The sequence below is a fragment of the Podarcis vaucheri genome, assembly GCF_965113315.1.
Source record: "Podarcis vaucheri genome assembly, chromosome: Z".
NCBI classification, from domain to species: domain Eukaryota; kingdom Metazoa; phylum Chordata; class Lepidosauria; order Squamata; family Lacertidae; genus Podarcis; species Podarcis vaucheri.
In genome coordinates, this window is record NC_138758.1 from 43,755,482 (window position 1) to 43,779,082 (window position 23,601).

Genomic DNA, 23,601 nt, shown 5'->3' on the forward strand with positions numbered 1-23,601 from the left:
TCAGGCTGAGAGTGTGTGTACATGGGTTGCTTAAGGCCATCTAGCGAGTTCACAGTCCACAGGAGACTTGAATCAGTAGATCAGTCACTAATCTGTAGCTCAGTCACTCCACTGAGGCAGTTCAGCTTCTTTAGTGAAGTCCATTGGAACCGATGGGATCACACACACTCGTAACCTCCCTGTGTTGAGTTGCAGCCCTAGAGACTTACATTTAACCTCCTGTGTTGGTCTGAAGCTACGCTTTTAGGAAGCTACGCTTTTAGGAAGTGAACTGTGTTTCCTGTCTGGGCAGCCTTCTGAGGGCAATGTACCAGTGGTGGGTGGGGCCAGAAGCAAAAGTGCGTGGAGCAATGAATGCAAATTTTACCTTCATAGAGTAGGCAACTTTCCACGTGCAATTGCACCCTGCTCTCTGTCCTCCATCCAGACAAGCAAGAGGCATTTTTAGGGTTGAAGGACACATTCTAGCTCTACTAGAGATGCTTGGGCCAGTGAGGGGTGTGGCCTGGGGAGAGTTCTGAGGGCCAGATAGAGAGATCCAAAGGGCCTTATTTGACCACCAGTCCTGAGGTTCCCCACCACTGCTCTAGGGAAGGGGCATGGCTTGAGCTGGATGTGGGGAGGATGTTACTGACTTGCTTGGTCTTTATTTGATTCCAGGGAGGTCACCCGCTCTCTGAAGGACTTCTCTTCCAGTAAAAGGATGAATACGGGTGATAAGGTGAGCTTTAACAAGCAATCATGTGTTAGAATGTTTAAGATTGAATAGAGAGCTAGAAGTAGGGGCAGGAAAGGTGCCTTTTTATTCCTATAGATAGATATAAACTCCCCCTCCCCCAAATGTAGCAAATATATAAAAGACCAAGTACCATGAGGCTGAATAATCTGGGGGTGTTTACTCTGGAGAAGAAAAGATTAAGATCACATTGTCAAATATTTAAAGGGCTGCTGTACAGCTGATGCAGCGAATTAATGAGTGAGGCATTGAGGGGTTCAAATTACAGGAAAAGGATTAGACTATTATGAGGAACATAATTACACTGTTAGAGGTGGTGAGTTCCCCTTCATGAGGAATTAGACTGGACCTTTTGAGGCTCCTTTGAATTCTTTGTGTTGGATCCAGATGAAGTTAGTTAAATGTGGTCCCACTGATACCAAGTTAATCATGACTTCACTTAATCTTTATTGATTTCATTAAGAACTCCAGGTAAGTGTGCACCACACGTTTAAAGCCCTCTTATACCCCTTTGGCAGTTGTGACTTCCCACAAAGAGAGAACTGTAGTTTCTTAAAAGTCCTAAGAGGTGTTAGGAGACACACTGTTCCCCACACCAAGCTACAATTTCTAGAGTTCCCTGGGAAGACAAATTGACTGTTAAACCACTCTGGGAACTGTAGCCCCCAGCCAACTCTCAGTACCATTAACAAACCACAGTTTGTTACTTTTAGTGATGTCATGACTGTTAAGGGCACTGAGAGTTGTTAGGATGTCCCTGTTCCCCTCACAGAGCAACAATTCCCAAAGTAGTTTATCAATCAATCCCTTTTGCCAGGGAACTCTGGGAATTGAGGAGGAGTACTCCTAAAAACTCTCATCCCCCTTGACAAATTACAGTTCCCAGGATTCTATGGGGGAAGCCATTGCTATTTAAAATGCTTTACTGGTTCTTTAAATGAGTAGTGCAAGATATGGTGTTTGTCTAGGTACAGCTCAATGGTTCTAAGTAAGATTTTATCCTCCCCCCTCCAACCCCCACCCCCAACAACCTGGTTGTCTTGCTTTAACTGTTTAAGATCTTCATTGTTTAGCTCAGGTCATCTGGTCCAAAAGCTGCCAGGTGCCCTTTGGAAGCAAGACATGTGGATGATTTTTGTTCTCTGTTTAAAACTCGTAGACAACCATGAGGGATCTCTCCCAGATGCTGAAAAAGATGCCCCAGTATCAGAAGGAGCTGAGCAAGGTAAGACCTATTTGACAGTAGAATGGACTCCCTCGGGAGGTGGTGGACTCTCCTTCTGTGGCGGTTTTTTTTTAACAGAGGTTGAGTAGCCATCTTTCGTAGAAGCTTTAACTGAGATTGCTGTATTGCAGGGGGTTAGACTGGATAACCATCAGGTCCCTTCCAATTCTACAAGTCTATGGTTCTGTGCACTGGCGACGGACAGTAGCTTAGCTACATTTTTTATTATTATTACGTTTCTTTTCAGTACTCCACTCACCTTCACCTGGCCGAAGATTGCATGAAACACTACCAAGGCACTGTGGACAAGCTCTGCCGAGTTGAACAGGTAAACCAACTGATTCAGAAAATTGCTGAGCAGGTTGTGCTGATTCAGGAGAGACATTGCTGCAAACACATTCTTATGTCAGCAACACCATGTGGGGTGTGTGTGTGATGCATTTTTGCATAATTTGCTAGGAATCTCAGAAAGAGCTGACTTAGCTGCTGACTAGGTTGCTCCATTTCCCCTTTATTGGTGGAGTGTAGTCTTACAGGGGTCACCTTTTGTTTTTAAATGCTCTGTGACATACAATGGAAGGGTTATAGTGCATGTGTCTTCCTCCAAAAGGGGGAGATGCACATCAAAACTTTGAAATGCTCATGGACATGATATCTGGGTGGCTGTAGGCAATGTGTTTATTAAGTATGGGAAATTGTAAGGATTGGGAAGAACTTGGATTAGCTTTTCATTTGCAGGTGAGAATGAATAGGCAGGCAGTGGGGGAATGGAAGACTGGGTGGAGAGGAGTATCCTAGTCTGTTGGAAGTTTTGGAACTCAGCTTGCACTGGAGGCTGATGTGTCTGCGGGGGAAAGAGCAGATGGAGAGAAAAACCTCCAAGTTTCTTAGCCCATCCTATCTGACCTAACCTGTGTTGACCTTCCCTTAGGTCAGGCATGTCCAAAGTCCGTTTTGGGGGCCTAATCTGGCCAGCTGGTCAATTTAATCTGGCCCCTGTGGCAGTATATGTCCTGGGTAAAATCCTAAAAAAGAAAAATCCTAAAAAAAAGCTCAGCAACTTCAATTCAATCCTAAGAAAAGCTCAACTTTTACTTTGGGGTAAAATTGTGTGTGTGTGTATATATATATATATATATATGCAGGTTTTGGTGTCTTCGGGTGTCTTCCCGTGTAAGAGTCGGGGTGTCTGTGCGACGTTTCGACGAGGTCTCACTCGTCATCTTCAGGCTGGTGCTTTCGGCTTCTTGTTACTGGAACAGAGCAGAGTCTGGTGTTTGAGTTCCTATAAATACTGTTGAGGGGTGTGGTGTATAGCCTCCAACGTTCTGGGCAAAGAGGAAGTTCCTAGATTAGTGTGCCTTTTCTTCTTTTGTTCCTTAATTACTTGAGGAATATCTTGGGTGATTTCATGAGTGATATTCAGAATATCACTGGGTGGGTCATTAAATCAAGGGCACTACAGACAAAATCAGCAAAATCCTCCATAAACACAATATCAAAACAGCCTTCTGCACCAACCAAAAAATAGCCAATATCCTCAGAAACCCAAAAGACAAAATCCAGCTGGAAAACCAAGGGGTCTATGAAATACCCTGCAAAGTCTGCCCAGCCACGTACATTGGACAAACAAACAGACGAATAAATGCACGTATCGCAGAACACAAGAATGCCGTCAAAAAAGAAGAAAAAACTTCCTCTCTTTTCCAACACATGAAAGAAACAGGACATGAAATTAATTTTGCAGATTCCAAATTGCTCTTTAACATGGAACATCACCACAAGAGAATAATCATGGAAGCCATCGAGATAGAGAAACACCCTCACAGCATGAACAAGCGTGACGACACGTCCCGCCTGCCAGACATCTGGAAATTAGCCCTCCCCACAAAAACCGACACCAGAACCAGAGGCACACAGAACGCCGTCACCAATCAACCACACCAGACCCAAACCCAGACCCTCTCCACAGACATATTACAGACTCCATCCAGTAGCCAAACTATAGTGGCACCTCCGGATGCTGCACCCCCCTGCAATCCCTACACAGATCTGGCTGGCACAAGGCACAAAACCATAGCTCGCCCCTATACACGAAGCCAAGCCAGAGCACAACTAAATGCAGCACAGCCATCTTCTCAGAAAAACTCTTCACAAGCTCAAGAGGTCAAGACACGAAAGTTTTAGCAACTAATCTACACTTAATGACCCACCCAGTGATATTCTGAATATCACTCATGAAATCACCCAAGATATCCCTCAAGTAATTAAGGAACAAAAGAAGAAAAGGCACACTAATCTAGGAACTTCCTCTTTGCCCAGAACGTTGGAGGCTATACACCACACCCCTCAACAGTATTTATAGGAACTCAAACACCAGACTCTGCTCTGTTCCAGTAACAAGAAGCCGAAAGCACCAGCCTGAAGATGACGAGTGAGACCTCGTCGAAACGTCGCACAGACACCCCGACTCTTACACGGGAAGACACCCGAAGACACCAAAACCTGCATTCCTGTACCCATGAAAATCTACGAAAGCAAATATATATATATATATATATATATATATATATATATATATATATATATAAAAAGAGCGCAACAACTTTGGAGTTAAATCCAAAAAAAGCTCAACAAATTTGGTCAACCCTTACACATGTTCACTTCTGGCCCTCTTTGGAAAAAAGGTGCTAGACTGATACTCTTGGGGTTGCTGACCTCATTTCCTACTTCCTCCCACTCCATGAGGATTCAGCAAGATCAAGCATGGCTCGAGGCATCTCCATCTTAGATAGAAATAGGAGCTTTCCCATCAAACATGTAATAAATGCAGCGTCTTACTTTTCCCTAAATTCAGGATCTCAGTGTGATTATATTAAGAGTAAAGTTGTGCTGCTCCAGCATTTTCCCTCCCTGGATTTGACATGGACATCAGGCAGCAGAGGACAATCTACCTTGTAGATCCAAAGTGGGCAGAGACTGATGGATGCTATATATTTCTTCTTCAGGACCTGGCCATGGGAACTGATGCAGAGGGGGAGAAAATAAAGGACCCAATGAGGGCTATTGTCCCCATCCTGCTTGATGCAAATGTCAGCACTTATGACAAGATCCGTATCATCCTGCTCTATATCTTCCTGAAGAATGGTAGGTGATGTAGCTGCTTTCAAAGTGGTTGGCTTTGATCCCCACCTCACCCCCAGAGGTCAATGGGGCAGTGCAGAGGCTGAATAAAGACTTTGTGGTCAGGAAGGGGTTGTTAAACTCCCAGGGATGTAAAAAAGAATCTCATAAGGTGCAGTGCAAAAAGTTTAATTGGGAACTATGAGCCTGAAAAATAAAAGGCCTAGGCATGTGTGGAACCATGTGTCCTCTGGTTAATGAGGAACCTCTGTATTGATTAAGATGATTCCACAATATACCACACAGATTTGCATGCAAGTATACTTTTTTCTGGAACGCAGGTGGCGTTGTGGTCTTAACCACAAAGCCTAGAGCTCGCCGATCAGAAGGTCGGCGGTTCGAATCCCCACGATGGGGTGAGCTCCTGTTGCTCAGTCCCTGCCCCTGCCAACCTAGCAGTTTGAAAGCATGCCAAAGTTCAAGTAGATAAATAGGTACTGCTCTGGCGGGAAGGTAAATGGCGTTTCTGTGCGCTGTTCTGGTTCGCTAGAAGCGGCTTAGTCATGCTGGCCACATGACCCAGAAGCTGTACGCTGGCTCCCTTGGCCAATAAAGCAAGATGAGCACCGCAACCCCAGAGTTGTCCGCCACTGGACCTAACGTTCAAAGGTCCCTTTACCTCTTTATACTTTTTTCTACTTCCTTATTTTTCTTTTGTTTTATGATTTCAAGTCATGGTGATTGATGATTGATAAATGTTGATTATATGCTGGTATTTCTTGACTTTATTTCATTCATGTTCTTAAAAATTTGGTTTGGGGTCAATGACAACTTCGTAAGTCCATCCATGGGGTCAATAAACTCAGAAGTTTGGAAAACCTGGCGAAAGGGGTGCTTGAGCAACATGTAAAATTATTTATCTTTTTTTGGGGGGGGCGGAAATAGCCTCACTTTTTATGTTTCCCCCTCCTCCCAGGCATCACTGAGGAAAATCTCAACAAGCTGATTCAGCATGCTCAGATTCCACCTGAGGACAGTGAGATCATCACCAATATGGCCCACCTTGGAGTACCCATCATCACAGATGTAAGTTTTTACCTGGTCTTGAAGATTTTTTAGCAATGGCTCGGAGATGCCTTTCCCAGTTGCTGAAGGAGAAGGGCTGTAGCTCAGCATGCAAAGCTGGAACACAGACTCAGTCACCAACATCCTGAGGCCCTTCTCTGTGTGCCACCTTCGAAGGAGGCCCTGAGAGTGGCAACAAGAGAGCAGGTCTCCTCTGTATAGTAGCCACCTGTTCATGGAATTCTCCCCCAGGGAGGTTCTTCTGCTGCCTTCAGGTGCCGGGCAAAAATGGTCCTCTTCAACCAGGTGTTTGTTTGATTAACATTTACAGCCTTTTTAATGAGTTTGTGTGTGTGTGTGTGTGTGTGTGTGTGTGTGTGTAGGGGGTATTATTCTGTTCTTTTTATTTAAACTATTTCTTTGTGCTTTTGCCTTGTATTTTTATCATGTCAACCACCCTGAGATCTTGTGATGAAGGCTGGTATATAAATAATAACAATACATCTACAGTGGTACCTCAGGTTACATACGCTTCAGGTTACATACGCTTCAGGTTACAGACTCCGCTAGCCCAGAAATATTACCTCGGGTTAAGAACTTTGATTCAGGATGAGAACAGAAATCATGCTCCAGCAGCGCAGGCCCCATTAGCTAAAGTGGTGCTTCAGGTTAAGAACAGTTTCAGGTTAAGAACGGACCTCCAGAACAAATTAAGTACTTAACCCAAGGTACCACTGTACCACTAGATCTTTTGGGAAGTTGTTTGTCTGGCTGCTCTGTATGCATTTGGATACCTCTTTATGTTGTCATAAGCAGATTTTGCATGATGGTTCCTGAGATCAAAAAGCAGATTTTTGTCTGTGTTTGGATACAGCTGGACACTATTTTGGAACAAAATGGTGGACTGAGCTACTCTAAACCAGTGTTTCCCAACCTTTTTTGGGCAACGGCACACCTGTTTAAGGAAAAAAATCTCGCGGCACACCACCATTACAGCCCCGTGACGTCAGCGCGCAGCGTCACGCCGGGAGGGACGCACAAAAGTGAAAGTTTTTTCCCTCCCCCTTGCCGGGGAACCTCCAAGCTTTGGGGGTGGGAGGAGGCAGCAGAGCGAGGGACTGAGGGACGGCGGCAACTGAGGCGGCGGAGGCTGTTGTGGTGGTGGCGGCGATAGCGGGCGGAGGAGGGAGCGGCGGCGGGGCTTGAGGAGCCGTCGCCGGGAGTTGCTGCTGCTGTTGTTGCTGCTGCTGCCCGGACATGCCGGCCTCCTCCTCCTCCACTGTCTCGCGCTCCTCCCTTTTGCATGCGCTGCCCCGCCGCTCGGCACCACCACCGCGGAGCCGCCCCCGGCTCGACGCGGATCCTCGCCGCCGCCGCCTCTCACTGCCCGACTCGCCCGCCTCCCTCCCACGGCACACCAGCCAATGTTTCACGGCACAGTAGTGTGCCGCGGAACACCGGTTGGGAAACACTGCTCTAAACTGCACAGGTTTGGGGGGGTTTCTTGCAATTTCTGGACAACACCGAGTACAAGGCTTCAAGTAAATTTAATAAAGCTAATATACCTAACTTAAACCTTTTCTGAATCCCAGGACATCCACTGACACACAGTAGATTAGGGGTGGTGCCTTTATTCTCTATGAAGGGGCATTGACCTATGGGAAAAGTAAATTCTTCTGACTTTTCCATTCCATTATTCAAAGATTGTTGTGTCTGTCAACAGCCTTGGACTAATTCAACAATTTTTCCATCTTCCCAGGGAATCATGGGAAATATATTTCAGTGTGTGGAAGAGCTAGGGATAGCCACTACAATCTTTGGGAGTCTTTCTAGACTGTAGTTCGCAAAATTCTGTGGAAGTAAGCCATGCAAGTTAAAGGGGTATAAAAGTATGATATTTTCTCTTTTTGTGGGGAAGGGTGCCAGCAGCTATCCTCACTTTGTCCACCAGACACTGATGTGATTGAGATAAATCCCTTATCTGGTCCTGCATCTTTCATCAGCACCATAAAGGAGCTTAACTTGTTAGTGGCCCATTTGCAAGGCACAGGCGTTGCCCTAAACTAAAGCACAAAAAAAGAAAGCCGGTTGTGTGATGTGTCTGCCTTTTTTGTTCACACTCCCTCCATGTTTGCAATTGCCTATTTCCCTCTTCTCAGTCTACCTTACGCCGCAGAAGCAAGCCTGAGCGGAAGGAGCGAATCAGCGAGCAGACCTACCAGCTGTCTCGATGGACCCCAGTGGTAAAGGATATTATGGAGGTAAAGATTTAAACTAGAGGAGGGGGACCTTGAGGCCCAGGGGTCAAATGTGGTCCTACGGGCCTATCTGTCTGGCCCCTGAGATTCTCTTTAGGCCACATCTCCAGTCTAGCCACACTCTCTGCTTCGCATCCTCCCTGAGAGTTGTTGTCTGGCTGGAATGTGTGTTTGAGCTGTGATAACACCTCTTGCTTGCCTGGATGGAGGGGAGGAGCAGAAACTAGCTGTCCTAAAGTAAGATTTACATTTGTTACTCTGCCTGTGACCAGACTGGCTGTTCCTATGAAGTTTGCAGGTGGGTATGTGATGGACATGAGCAGCCTGGATCTCCCTGGATTTGGCGGTGATCATAGGGCTGATGCTGACAGTTGATAGGGTCAAGCACTTGATGAAGGCATCTTTGGGGGAGAGTACCATTAGCAACAGCTCCCTGGCTGTGTTCCTCTTTGGTTTTCTATTTGCATATTTATAATCTGTATTGTTTTAAAAAATGTATTAAGGCTTAAAAGAATGAGAGGCATCCAAGGGCCGGCCCACTGTAAGGAAAGGAGAGACAACTGCCTCTGGTGGCCAAATCAACAGTCTCCAAATATACATCACCTCCTGCTGCTATCACCTTGGTAGGAGCCATGGCTGTGGCGTGCTCCTTGGAGGCTGGATCTGCTGCCTCTATAGTGGCCTCTTGGCAAATAGGAGGCATTGCTGGTCTTCTTGCCCCACCCAAAAGGAAATGGTGGGGGCTGCCTTCTGGGATCTTCTGGGGTCTACACCCAACTGGTGTGATTTCCCCTCATGACAGCCTTTGATTCCCTCTTTAACTGCTGGGTATGGTTGATTTGATTACTCCCATTGTTCCTCATGTAGATCTTCACTCACTTCTTCTTTCCTGGGGGTGGTGGAGCTGGGGATGGGTCTACTATGAAACTAGTAAAGCTTAAGTTTCAGAGCTCCTGATCCCAGGGGCTCCCAAGAAGTGACTTTAGTCCACATTGCTTAGAATTTTTGGGTCTAGTAGACCCAAACTGAGTCGCACAACTCAAATTGATTATTTTTGTTGTTGTATATATTTCAACAATCCCTAGGTTTGAGAGTCAGTAGCACAGATGTTATAAAGGTGTGGTGATATGTTATGGAACAACCCTCTTGAAGAAGATAACAGTGGCTACCTAGACCTCGTTGCTAGTTGCAAAGGGGGCCCCATAACAGTTCAAGCTTCAGAGCCCAAAAAATGTAGGTCCACCACTGGGTGGGGCACCGTGTTATGATTCACCTCAAGCACCAACATGTATTGGGCCAGCCCTGAGGCATCTACAAAAAGCATCTGCAGAGTTAGAAACACCAGTAAAGCATCTTCAAATATTGGTTGGTTAGAAAGAGAAAATTCATATTGTGAAGGCCTGTCTAAACAGTTCCATAAAATTGGACCCCCAATCCTAAATGCACAGCTCCTAATGAACATGAGATGTGCATTGAAGCCATGGGGGCAAATTGCTTTGCTTAGGAAAAATGACATAGAAAAATGTGGCTCTAAGGAGAAAATGTGTATATTAGGAGAAATTTACACTAAAATGCAGATGTAGGCTAAAAGAAAACTTCAAACTGATGTGGAAATGTGCAGAACTGAAAATGAGAAATGAGAATCCAGAGTTGACGGATTTGCTCATCCTTAGAGCTAGCAGGGATGCGGGTGGTGCTGTGGGTTAAACCACAGAGCCTAGGACTTGCTGATCAGAAGGTCGCCGGTTCGAATCCCTGCGACAGGGTGAGCTCCCGTTGCTGGGTCCCTGCTCCTGTCAACCTAGCAGTTCAAAAGTCAAAGTTCAAGTAGATGAATAGGTACCACTCCGGCAGAAAGGTAAACGGCGTTTCCATGCACTGCTCTGGTTTGCCAGAAGCAGCTTAGTCATGCTGGCCACATGACCTGGAAGCTGTACGCTGGCTCCCTCAGCCAATAAAGCGAGATGAGCACCGCAACCCCAGAGTCAGTCACGACTGGACCTAATGGTCAGGGTTCCCTTTACCTTAGAGCTAGCTCACTAGGATGCACATACAAAAGCTCTTCCAAAACTGCTGATCTTCTCTTTTTAGGATGCCATTGAGGACAAACTGGACACCAAACACTACCCTTACATCTCCACCCGATCCTCTGCTTCCTTCAGCACTACAGCGGTCAGGTAGGAAGAAGGCTTCACACCTCGCTCCCAGGCCAGCAACAGCCACAAAGGCATTCCTTGGGTTGCACCTTCCTCCTTTTATCTTCTGTTCTAACACCCCTCCAATCTGGTTTGCGCTGCCTTGTCATGAAAGCACAGCATAAAAAGCAATCACATTATTAAAGGAATGGAAGCGTGGAAGAATTTGAATCCCATGTTGGGAATAGGGCTTGCAAATAAAAGCTGCCCGTGTCTTAGTGCTGTTTTACCCACTGATGGTAAGGCCACCCATGGGATACTGTGTACAGTTCTGGTTGCCTCACCTCAAAAAGGACATTTGCAGAGCTGCAAAAAGCTCACAGGAGGACAAACCAACTGCCCTATGAGGAAAGGTTGCAGCGTTTGGGGCTTTTTAGTTTAGAAAAAAGACAAGTAAGAAGAGACATGATAGAGGTGTATAGAAACTATGTGTGGTGTGGAGAAAGTGGATAGGGAGAGGTGTTTCCCTGTTTTTCATAATACTAGATATGGGAGGAACCACTACTGTTTAAAGTGGAATAGTAGTGATGGTGCTGTGGTCTAAATGACTGAGCCTCTTGGGTTTGCCGATTGGAGGGTTAGCAGTTCGAATCCACACAACGGGGCAAGCTCCTGTTGCTCGGTCCCAGCTTCTGCCAGCCTAGCAGTTCAAAAGCACACCAGTGCAAGTAGATAAATAGGTACCACTACGGTGCAAAGGTAAATGGTCCCATTGCACCAGAAGTGGTTTAGTCATGACCCAGAAAGCTGTCTGTGGACAAACGCCGGCTCCCTCGGCCTGAAAGCGGAGAGGAGCACCGCACCCCATAGTTACCTTTGACTGGACTTAACCATACAAGGGTCCTTTACCTTTTTTTTTTTACCTTGGAGTGATGTCAATGTATAGAGCAGATGCACTTGTGGGGGTTGTTTGTAAGGCTTGCAACAGGACAATATGTGTGACCTGTCACTTCTGACTACTCACAAGCTTGTGTGATGTGCAATCCTAGGCGGGATCATTTAGTTCATGTTAACACAATTCCATGTATTTTAAAATTGTTGAACTTCTGCATGATGTATTTTTGCCTCCCCTTGTTTGTCCTTCTTTTCTCTCCTGCATTCAGTGCCCGCTATGGACACTGGCACAAGAACAAGGCTCCTGGGGAGTACAGGAGTGGCCCCCGCCTCATCATTTTCATCCTGGGGGGTGTGGGCCTGAATGAGATGCGCTGCGCTTATGAGGTGACTCAAGCCAGTGGGAAGTGGGAGGTGCTAATAGGTGAGTCCTTTTGGCAGAGTCATGCTTGGCCCCACCTCCCTTTTCTTCACTCCATCATGAGCTTCTCTGTCCTCTTCTTTCTCTGTCTCTCTGTGTCTGTTTACCTGTCTGTCTCTTCCTCCTTATCCCTTCCCTATCTGCTCCCACCTGTGGCAAAATCCAGTCTCCAGGTGGCCTGTTCTAGCGAGATCCCATTGAACGATGGTTGATCTAGCCAGATCTCTATTTCACATCCCTAACTCCTACAGTTCCAACTAAAGCATTGTTATTTTTTTATGTAGGCAACCTTAACATTTAAAGCAGAACAATGCCACTTTAAACAGTCATGGCTTCCCCCAGAGAATTCTGAGAAGTGTTTTTGTCATCTTCTTCTTTGGCAATCACTCGTAGCCGAGTAAGATTGTCTTCCATGAACGCGGTCTTAACATTGAGTCTGTAAGTCTGAGAAGTATATTTTGCTAAGGGCCCTGAGAGTTGTTTGTTTGTTGTTGTTGTTGTTTAGTTGTTAGGAGGCCCCTATTCTGCTCATGGAGCTACAATTCCCAGGGCAGTTTAACAATCGGTGAACTCTGGGAACTGTAGGTCTTGGAGGGAAATGGGTTTTTTTCCAAATAACTCTTAGCACCCTTAGCACAATACAGCTCCTAGGACACTTTGGGGGAAGCCACTACTGTTTGAGACAGGGCAACACAAGTGCATTAAATGTATGGTGTGAATGCAGCCATAATTGAGTCCCTGCACAGGCAACTCTGCTGTGGCAAGGGATCCCAAACTGTGTGACTGATTGTGGGCAGGAGCTAGTCAAGTATGGTTCTTGTTCAAATGGGGCCTGTTTGAATTGCTTATCAAGTATCTGGCTCCACCTCCCCCGCTTCCCCCCTAGCGGCTTACCTGTGGAAGTTGGGGATCCAATGCTGGTGGAAGGTTCTCCAGTTCCCTGGCAGAGCATCTATTCCCTGCAAGGGGGACGTGAATGATAAACCCCATTGGGACTGGTGGGGCAGAAGGTAGAGAGGCCCACGGTAAGAGCTGGAGCCCAATTACTGGTAGTGCCAATTCATTCTGCTTTTCCCTGCCCACTTTCCTGCTAGGTTCTACAATGGCAACACTGAGACAAAAGAGGAGAAAGCCAACCGTATCTTTAAAATGTATCTTAAAAATAAAATAACAAGTAACCTTGGTTACTATAGACACCCTGAGTTTTCGGGTCTAGGAGGAACCAATTTGTCTAGGGCTGGCCCTTCCAATACAGAGGCTTTCTGGATCAACCTTAACCCCCAGGCCTCTCATTTTCCATCCCAACAGCTGCCTATCCCAGGGATGGTGTGACTTGTGCCCCTCCAGATGTTGCTGGATGGCAACTTTAATCATTCTGGCATATTGAATATTGCAGCCCAGCATCTGGATTGCTACAGGTTCTCCAATCTGAGGGAATGCCTCTTCCTTCCGTTGCATGCAGTAGGGAATGCTGCTGCTTAGAGCTAGGGTGTGCAATATGTGGCCCTCCAGATGTTGCTGGATGGCAACTGCTGCATCCCTGACCATTGGGAGTGCTGGCTGGAGGGTTCATTTCCCATCATCTGAATACTCCTTTCAATTGAGTGATTGGACCCTGCAGTCTCATATTATGTACGACTGGGGACAGGTGTGGGTTTAAATCTGGCATGGGGAGCTTGTGGCCCCCCCAGATGTTGCTGGACTCAAACTCCCATCATTCGTGACTATTGGCTGTGCTGGATGCACCTCTGATGAGAGCCAGATTCTAGAAATGTCTGGAGCACTACAGCTCTGCATCCCTTGCCCCCACCTGCTCACTGGATTTTTTCCCTTCTTTGAAGTGAGCCTCCTTTATAACTATTTTCCTCTTTCTCTACTCTCATATCTTGGTTTGCCATGTGGCTTCACTGTTCTGTGCCTGTATATGTATGTATGTTTGTATGTATGTACATGTGACATGTCAGGTAACTGTTAAATGTAGCTTTTAATGTTGAACGATGCACACTTTGTCTGATCTAGGATTGTGATAGGTGTGTGTGTGTGTGTGTGTGTGTGTGTGTGTGTTTTAAATGTTCATCAAGGAACCAGGCACCATCTCATGCTCTTCCTGGGTGTCAGGCATCAATCTCCATGCCGCCTCTTAGTTAACTAGACCTATTCATTTATTCAGACCAACATTTCCATGATTGCCTTTTGGCCTCAAGGGCAATTAAGGGGCTCACAAGTGATGAAAACAAAGAACAAAACTGAAAGCAGTATAAATAAAAGCAGCAGCTCTTATATCCATGGCATAAACTATTATTCCCAGAACACTTAAACTTCACTTCCTAGGATTCTTTGGGGTCAGCCATGCACTTTATATGCGTGTTGGGTATGCAGCCCTTGGTTTTTAGAAACAACAAACACACAGTAAGAGGAGCACAGAGCACCTGCTTTGCATTCAGAAGGTTTAAAGTTCAACCCATGGCAACTTCAGGGCAGAACAATGGGGGTGGAGACGCTCCTTCAGGTATACTGGACCGAGGCCGTTTAGGGATTTAAAAGTCAGCACCAACACTTTGAATTGTGCTCGGAAACATACTTGGAACCAATGTAGGTCTTTCAAGACTGGTGTTATGTGGTCTCGACGGCCACTCCCAGTCACCAGTCTAGCTGCCACATTCTGGATTAGTTGTAGTTTACCTTCAAAGGTAGCCCCATGTAGAGTGCATTGCAGTAGTCCAAGTTTGAAGGATGGCTGGTTCATATATTGCTTTGGCAGCTGTGAATTCAGTAGTCCAGTTTTCAAATGCAAACTGAATTTTCTCATCCCTCATTCAGCTGAATTATTTTGAGACATCTAACCGGGGGTGGGGGTGGGTTTGTAAACCTTTTTGGTCCGGTGGGCCAGGTCACCTAGCAGTCAGTCATCCAACCTCACAATGAAGCCAGGTAACTGATAGGGGGTAGTCTGAGCCTTCTGTCAAGGTTGGCTCATGGGGATGGAGGAAGATTGTGACCATGCAGGACTGAACTGCCTGCACATCAGCGAATGTGCAGGGAGGTCAATCCTTATTTCTGCAGCATGAGAGTGCATGAGAGAATTCCCTACAGCAGTGTTCCCCAACCTTGGGCCTCCAGCTGTTTTTGGACTACAACTCCCATCAACCCTCGCTAGCAAGACCAGTGGCCAAGGATGATGGAAATTGTAGTCCAAAAACAGCTGGAGGCCCAAGGTTGGGGAACACTGCCCTACAGGATTGAACTTCATACAATCATAGAACTGTAGAGTTGAGTCATCTAGTGCAATGCCCTGCAATGCAAGAGTCACAGCTAAAGAATCCCTGACAGATTCCCATCCAACCTCTGTTTTAAAAACCTTCACTGAAGGAGAGCCCAAGTGCTGTCTGCAAAAATGCATACACTACTAGGGTAAATTGTGCATGGGTTACATAGGGAATTGCTTAGTGAAAATGTGCATTCTAGGACACAATTGCATACAGACTTGTGCGCGTTGAGGAACATTCACACCTAAATCTGAATTTGTATACATGAGATAAACATATTTTTATATGGAAAATAATAATAATTACAAATGAATGTGGATAACTGAACTTAAGATTCGAACAACGAGAAACTAGGAGAAACCAAAATTGATGGATTTGCCCATTCCTAACTTGAACCCCAAACACATTTCTGCTGCATACAGCAGTTCCTGGAGGCCTAGTGGTGACTGCCAAAACCCAGATCCATCAACTCCACTCCACTGCATGCCTTGATGATGCTTTCCTCGACTGTCCATCTGCCTTCGTCTCTCTGTTCGTATGTGTGTCTGTCATTTCCACATTTGCTTCTTTCGCACATGTTCACTCTGCTTCTTTGTACTGATACTTTCTGCTGATAATGAAGTAATGTTAAAGGCCTTTTTAAAGGAAAAGAAAAATCTTTTTTCAGCATGTGCCCTTTTGAATTGTTTTTTTGTTTTTCTCTGTGCAAGGAGTCAGCCCACACTCTGTTCTCCCGCAGGTTCTACTCACATTCTTACTCCCACCAAATTTCTCATGGATCTGAGGCATCCCGACTTCAGAGATTCCACTAGGGTATCTTTTGAGGAACAGGCTCCAACAATGGAATGAGAGCCAAAGAAAACAATAAAAAGTAAAAGCAGCTTACTATAGAAAAAGAAACTCTTCCCTCGCTCGGAAGGGCTTCTTTGATTATTACATCACTCTCTCTCTCTCTTTCCTATCTCTATCTCTCTCTCTCTTCCCCCCTCCTTTCCTTCTTTCTTTGTCCATTTTTTGGTTCTTTAAATGAGAAAATGCTTGCGGTTTTTTTTCTGTCTTTAAAACAACGGTTTTGAAAATGTGCCCAGCGTTGCTTCCATCAAATCCTACACCATCTCTTATTCAGAACTTGCCCATTCCTCCCACCAACGGTGATCTATTTCCAAAGGAAATGTCAACACTCCCATTTTTTAAAAAAAAATGAAAATGAAAAGGGGCTGCATTTAGACTTGGGAAGTGTCCATTTGCCACTTCAGATTTAAACAGGTTTGAAACTTGTTTAACTTTTGCTCAGAGTCCATTTTGGTAAATCGTAGCGTTGCACCTGCCAATAATTATTTGGCTTTTAAAAAGGTGTTAATAAGCTTACAGCAGAGGTGGTGAAACCTGTCAACTCTAATCATCCCTGACTATTTGGCCATGGTGGTCTGGAACTATAGGAGTTGGAGTCAATGTCGGTAGGGCCACAGGTTTCCCATCACCTGGCTTTCAACACTGTTCCTGCCAAAGTTCCAGTGACAGTCTCCCAGAGCAGTTGATACATTCATGAAAATACTGCTGGGCATTTGCTGTTAGTACAGTGCATTCTCTCTGCCTGCTCTCATCAGCCAAAACGCCTGCCTAGCTGTCACTGTTACAGGGGGTGTGGTGAGGGCTGGGTCAGCTGCCCCTTGGGAGCCCCTCTCACCCACCCCCACCCCGTTATGGGGGAATATATTGCATGGTCTAGATAGAATGAAAGAGTCCTGCTTTTGTTTTACTCTCAGGGAGAGGCCCTGTGGGGCTTTTTCTGCCTACGGCGCCAAATTAGCTTGCCTGTCCTTTGGTGCTCCTGCTTCCTGAGCTGGTGGGAAGGAAGTTGCATTTCCTGCTCTGCCTCAAAGAGGAACAGGAGATGGGGAAAGTCAGTGACTCCAGAGAAGCAAGGAACGCCTCTGAAAAGCTTGCTGGTTTTTTAGCTTGCAAGTTCCTGCCCCAATAGCCATGATGGTTGTATGGTTGCTGTATGTTCACTTGTTTGTCCTGACTGGCTTATTGCCTCCCAAGGTCTTTGGTACAGCCTCATCACTCTTCTCCTGCTTTGGATCATTTTTTATTTTGTTAAGTGGAGGTGCCAGCTAGTGAGTTTTGCATTGCTTAAGAGGTGGGGTTCTTGGCACATAGGACACTGGTGTTAAGGGAGCAGGACCCCAGTGCAATCCAGATGGACATTTAGTGCTATACTGGACCTAGCTGCCATGCTTTGAGCATAGAGATGCAAGGCTAGAGCAACACACACACAAACCAAACACACACACACACACACACACACAGACTCATCCTCATCTGTGCCCACAGAGTGTCCCAATTGTCAGCAAGCCTTAGAATCTTATTGTTTGTTGCTGTTTTTATTTCCTAACACACACTCTGGTCAAGGGTAGCCATAATTACATATTTATTTACAGCATTTTATACCTCCAAAGGCTCCCAGAGCAGCTTACAAGAATCATCATCTAAGACAATCTGAAAAACACCATGGCACTTGATAAAATAAGCGGTGGGAGAGCAGAGGAAAAAGCAAGCTTGATGCCATGTTCTGTAGAAGTGGCAGCTCTTACAACGCAGTTTTAAGAGCAGCAGCTCCTTCCCAGTGTCCACTGGCAGTTCTGGGAAAATTTGCCTTTTTAAGGGGCGCACAAATCCCCTACCCACTGATGCGTCACTACCTTACTGGGGCTACAGGAAGGAGAGTGCTCTCTTTCTTCGCCAAGGGGCCCCTGGTCATCATGGATCCCCCCTCCTTCTTTGTCTTCAGTGACATGGGCTTTCTCCTGAAGGCTCCTGCAATATTCCTTGTATCTCACTCTCCCTGACTCCTCTCAACCCCCTTCTCCATATCTCAATATGTATATACATGCACATTTTCAAGTATAGGCAATTCTTTCTTTCTTTCTTTCTTTCTTTCTTTCTTTCTTTCTTTCTTTCTTTCTTATTTGGCTCTTCCCTCCCATCTGAGGCGGGAGAGGAAGAAGCGATCTTTTATCTGACAGCCTGCCATTTGCCACTGCATGCCATGGCCTCATGAGCCACACAGCCACTCCTGCCTTGCTTCCGCTATCTATCTCTGCGCCCTCGACGTCAATGGCCTTATGCTGCCCTCTCCAGCATATCATATGCATCATTCCTTCACCACACTTAACTCACGGGGTTACAAAGCCTCCATCTGGTATTCTATATTTTTTCTTTCTTTCTTTCATTTCCGGTTTTCGCCTTGCCTTTTCCTGCACTAGATGGAATCGTAGTTCCATAGGCTTAACATTTTTGCAAGCATTTCTTCCAGTGGTTAAAAAATAAAAAAAAATAAAAATTGGTACGCTGTCCCCGTGGCAGGTAAGAGGTTCTGAGTGTCAGGGAGGGGGGGCGGTGTCTGCAATTCTTCTCTCTTCTTTTCCTATGTATATAACAGAAACTGGTGTAGAAGGGGATGGATTGGGGCCACCTGATAAGGGGGTTCACAAATCCTCCCCCACACAGTGGCTGCTGCTCTAACTTACCACATCACCAGTATGCCACTTAAGGGTGTTGGTGATCAATTTTGACCCTCTGTTCCACCATGTTGCACCTCTTAAAAACTTTTGATAATAACTTGCCTGATTTGTTTTTGTTGGGGGGTGGGGCAGGCAGTCCTTAGCACATGCATTTGCTCAGACGTGGGTGCAATAGCGCCTCCCTCACCCTCGCCCCCACCCACCCAAACCCACAGCAGGTCACCAAGGCCCCTGCCCTTATAGATGACAACCCCTCCCCCTTTTCTGATGCCTTTTTCAGGGCGGGAGTTCTAATATGCATCTCTCTCCTCTTCTCCCTGCCTCCCACTCCCCACCCCACCCCCATTTGCAGGCTCTACTCACGTCCTCACCCCACAGAAACTGCTGGACACTCTGAAGAAACTGAATAAAACGGATGAAGAAATTAGCAGTTAAACAGACACACACACACACACACACACCAACACACAGATCCTTCCCTCTTTCTCTCCTCCCCCATTTCCTGCCCTTCCCTCCTTGACACCATCATCAAAAAAGCAGTGACATGACATTTGGGGCATCCCATTTCCTTCCAGCTCTGAGGTGATCCTTGCCCCACTTAAATTTGTTGACTGCTTCCATTTCACCTTCTTCTTATTCGTCTTGGTTTCCCCTTCCATCCTACATTTGAAACGAAGGTAAATAAGAGAAGGGTTTGGGGTGGGGAAATTCCATTGTCACTAAGACAGAGAAAAGAAAAAAGAAAGATAAGAAAAATAATATATTCTATAATATAGATATTATCTCCATATGTGTCCTCCAAAATAAACCACCAAAAACTAAACTTCCATCATTTCATCCATGGCGATTATATGATGACGATGCTGATAATATTATTTTTTAATGATGATGTCCTTTTAGTTCTGGTTTTAGTTTTCTGCCCGGATGGACGAATGCTTGTGACTTATTTATGGCTATGTGATCTTGTACCTAACTTCAGATGCAAACTGTGAAAGGAATGCTCTTCTTCCCCCCACTGTGTATTGGGATTTTTGCTTGCGTTTTGGAAATGACTGTCATTTGACCTTCCTTGTCCTCCCTCGTCCCCCCTGCTGCTGCTGCTACTGCTGTTGTTGTTGAGATTGTCCTCTCAATTTTCATATTTATTTAGTTTTATCAGTGTGTAGGTGGTTGGTGCATTTCTGGGTTGTTTTTTTAAATTGCTTCACCCCTGACCTTTTCCAACTTTTTTGGAGCAATATTTTAAATGGCGTGTTTGTGGTTTGCAATTCCAGCATGTCTGGATCAATCTTCCTTATTAGATCTTCTTTGTCCCACCCAGGAATGATGATTTATTTCAACACAAGCATATTTGGAGACCAACCCCTGGTTTTTAATTGGTTTGAAACATGTTGGCAAATGTTTTTTTCTTCTTCTTTAGGAAGGAGCTTTATTTTAGCACTTTGCTGATACCTTTAACGAGGCAGAGTTCGCTTGTGAATTCTGTAATATTATTTATCACATTCTTCCACCTGAGGGCCCAGGGCTGTCTCTCCAATTTTATCTCCACAACAACCCTTTGAGGAAGATCTGTCTTACTCATGGTGAGAAACCCAACACCACTCAGTAAGATTGTGGTTGACTGGGGATACGAACTCTAGCGCTTTAACATCTAGACCACAGTATGTCTCTGATTTCACGGTTCAATGAATAGCAGGCAGGAATTTCTGGTTCTGGGATGCTTCCTCTTACCGGCTTCCAGAAGGCAGGCCCTGGTTGGGCAGGATCTATCGGGATCTCCAGACTTTTCTGGCCTATGAAAGCATAAAGCAACAGCTAGCAATGGTGTATTCATTCAATAGTCTTTGTTCTGGTTTGGGAGTCAATTTCCTTTCAGTAGTTTGCTGAGAGCAAAGTTGTCTTGAAACCACAATTCCCGTGATTCTCTGGAGGTGGCCGCAGCTCATGTAAAATGATACGCTGTGTAGTATAGTCAGCTTGTTTCCTCTGTCCTTCTAGCTTTGCCCCCTGTACTCTTGCAAGCACATGTCTAGAGTCCCTGGAATCTGCATTCCTTAACGCAGGCTCTAGAGAAGCTGACGTCAGTTTGAAAGAGAGTTTGCTGCTTGTGGGATGTAAGCTACACATCCTGTGCACCCCACTTTTGTTTCTAGCTTGGCAGATTCACACATTGCTGTGTGGGGCAGAGAGTCCTACTTTCTTTGCACCACTCTTTTAATCATCTTTTATCTGTCTCCAACCCGACTGTCCTGCCCACAAAGCAGAAATCTGCATTGTGCTGCATTGAATTGACATTCCTGGACTACAACTCCCATCACCATGCTGGCTGGGGCTGATGGGAGTTTACATCCAACAGCACATCTGCGGCCCCTGTAGTAAGCAATGTTGGCACTTCCTTGCTTTGCCTACTAAGGAAGGAGGAGACTCCAAGACTATACAGCTTTCTCTTTTCAGTGACAGATGACAGATTGGCTGGGTGGTGTAGATGTACACTGCATGGTGTAGATTGCATGATGCTGAATGTGTCAGCTGTTGTGAATCATTTAATCCCCTCCCATTTGTGTGACTTGAGGGAGCTCAAGTGGCTTGAAAACTGTCAGGAAGGGGAAATACATTTTTGAGAGAATGATGAAAGATCACTGCCCTGGGCAAAGACAAAGTGACCAGGAGCTTTGCTGTGAAAACTAGAGGCTGTATCCAATGTTAGTCCTACACAGAGTACACAGAGTACGGAGAGTAGACCCATTAAACCTGGTGGCATGACCAACCTAGGTACATTCCTTTTAATGGATCTCCTCTGTGTGGGACTTAGATGCTTCCCACAGACATCATTTCTGGCCCCACAGCACTCCCTTGTGGTTGTTCTCCAACAAAGAATATACCATTGAGCTTTAAATGGGCTTAAAAGCTTCCTCAGCTCTGGGCTGGATTGTACCCAATTTCTTCCTGGCTTGTTTAGGAGCAAAAATAAAAAATAAACACATGACATATTTCAGGATTGAACTGGAAGTAGCAAAACGGATTTGGGAAATGGCATCATCAACCAGGAGCCACAGTTTAAGTGCTTCTATGTCTATTGAGCTAATATGGGATTTGGGTGAGCAACATTACTATCCTTTTTAACATAGTGACTGAAGATAGTGTGGACTACAATGACCATCAGCCCACAGTGGTTGTGGGGAGCTGATTGGAACTGTAGCCCACAATATGCAGTCTACAACATCCGTCTTCCTGTGTTGTTGGGAAATGTAGTCCCCACAGTCTGTGGGGCATCATGTTGACTAAAGCTCAAGCTTAACCTCAGCTGGAGCGTTTCGTTTCTCCTGCCGTCAACAATGGCATTTCTCGTCATCAAATTTTGCCCTGCACCCTTTGGATTCCTTCCCCCTTTCTATCTCTCATCATCCAGTAGTGAAACATTGCTGGCTGTGGCAAGCGCCAAAAATCCCCAATTGTTCTGCATTTATAGATCCCTTTGCCAGTCCTTCTGCTCCCCCTGCAGACTGTATGTATATGAATTAAATAATTGTGTATTGTGGTCGTCCTAACAAGCTTGAAGTAAAGTGGTTTACCGAGTCTTCCTTGTGTGTCCTCTTCTCATTTGACTCCCACAATGGCTGTGTTCGCTTACTGTGATATTTTTTAAAAAAATGTATTTTCTTCCCTGCAGTTTTGGGCTGTCCCTCTTACACCTGTCCCAGGGCATTAATGTCTCTTCCTAGAATATCCCAACAGAGAGAAGAAAATACTCTTTCTGTTCGCTACTATTTTTGTGGTCCATTTCCCCCCTCCCTTGCCCATAATATATTTGTTTTTCGGGCAATGGTTGTGGTCATTTTGCATCAGTAACTGTTTTGCCAGCTCTCCAACCTTTTCTTGCACCCTCCCATTCCCCCCGCCTTCCCCTTCTAAATTTAGCATTGCAGCCGCTTCAAGGTATCTCTTTCTCTCCCTTTTGTTTAGATGTGTTTTTGTTGTTTTTGGTGTGAGATATATATATATATATATATATATATATATATATATATATATATATATGCAGGTTTTGGTGTCTTCGGGTGTCTTCCCGTGTAAGAGTCGGGGTGTCTGTGCGACGTTTCGACGAGGTCTCACTCGTCATCTTCAGGCTGGTGCTTTCGGCTTCTTGTTACTGGAACAGAGCAGAGTCTGGTGTTTGAGTTCCTATAAATACTGTTGAGGGGTGTGGTGTATAGCCTCCAACGTTCTGGGCAGAGAGGAAGTTCCTAGATTAGTGTGCCTTTTCTTCTTTTGTTCCTTAATTACTTGAGGGATATCTTGGGTGATTTCATGAGTGATATTCTGAATATCACTGGGTGGGTCATTAATTACTTGAGGGATATCTTGGGTGATTTCATGAGTGATATTCTGAATGTCACTGGGTGGGTCATTAAGTGTAGATTAGTTGCTAAAGCTCTCGTGTCTTGACCTCTTGAGCTTGTGAAGAGTTTTTCTGAGAAGATGGCTGTGCTGCATTTAGTTGGCTCAGATATGTTGACGACACCTTTGTAATTTGGCCACACGGGAAAGAAAAACTAGATAGCTTCCTCACACATCTCAACAGCCTACACCCCAAAATACAATTCACTATGGAAATAGAAGACAACAACCAACTCCCCTTTCTTGACGTCCTAATCTACAAAAAACCTGATGGCTCCCTAGGACACACTATCTACCGGAAAAAAACACACACCAACCGCTACTTACATGCACAATCACACCACCACCCTGCACAAATAAACTCCGTAGCCAAGACTCTCATCTCCAGAACCAAACGCCTGGCTGACAAAGACCACTTGACAACTGAGTTACAGAATCTCTCAAATGTGTTAATCGCCAATGGATACCAGAAAAACAGGGTTACGAAGCTAATCCAAAAAGAAACACCCCCAAAAAACCAAGACACAGAAGAAAACAATGGCATGGCCCTCCT

The 23,601-nt window shown here is 45.4% G+C and overlaps 1 protein-coding gene across 3 annotated transcripts in view; it reads left to right on the forward strand.

The window, feature by feature from the left end:
* Positions 1-22,226, forward strand: part of LOC309524338 (syntaxin-binding protein 1) — a 56,884-nt gene extending 34,658 nt beyond the window's left edge. For 2 of the 3 annotated variants that reach the window (XM_082208921.1, XM_082208919.1), the window contains 10 exons: positions 661-721; positions 1,896-1,961; positions 2,209-2,289; positions 4,970-5,108; positions 6,061-6,170; positions 8,309-8,410; positions 10,499-10,584; positions 11,706-11,860; positions 15,863-15,994; positions 19,003-22,226. In XM_082208921.1, coding sequence (XP_082065047.1) covers positions 661-721; positions 1,896-1,961; positions 2,209-2,289; positions 4,970-5,108; positions 6,061-6,170; positions 8,309-8,410; positions 10,499-10,584; positions 11,706-11,860; positions 15,863-15,972 — 910 coding nt within the window. In that variant the 3' untranslated portion in view covers positions 15,973-15,994; positions 19,003-22,226. The remainder of the gene's footprint in view (positions 1-660; positions 722-1,895; positions 1,962-2,208; positions 2,290-4,969; positions 5,109-6,060; positions 6,171-8,308; positions 8,411-10,498; positions 10,585-11,705; positions 11,861-15,862; positions 15,995-19,002) is intronic. The other variant, XM_082208920.1, reaches the window with a different exon arrangement.
* Positions 22,227-23,601: the final 1,375 nt, after the last annotated feature.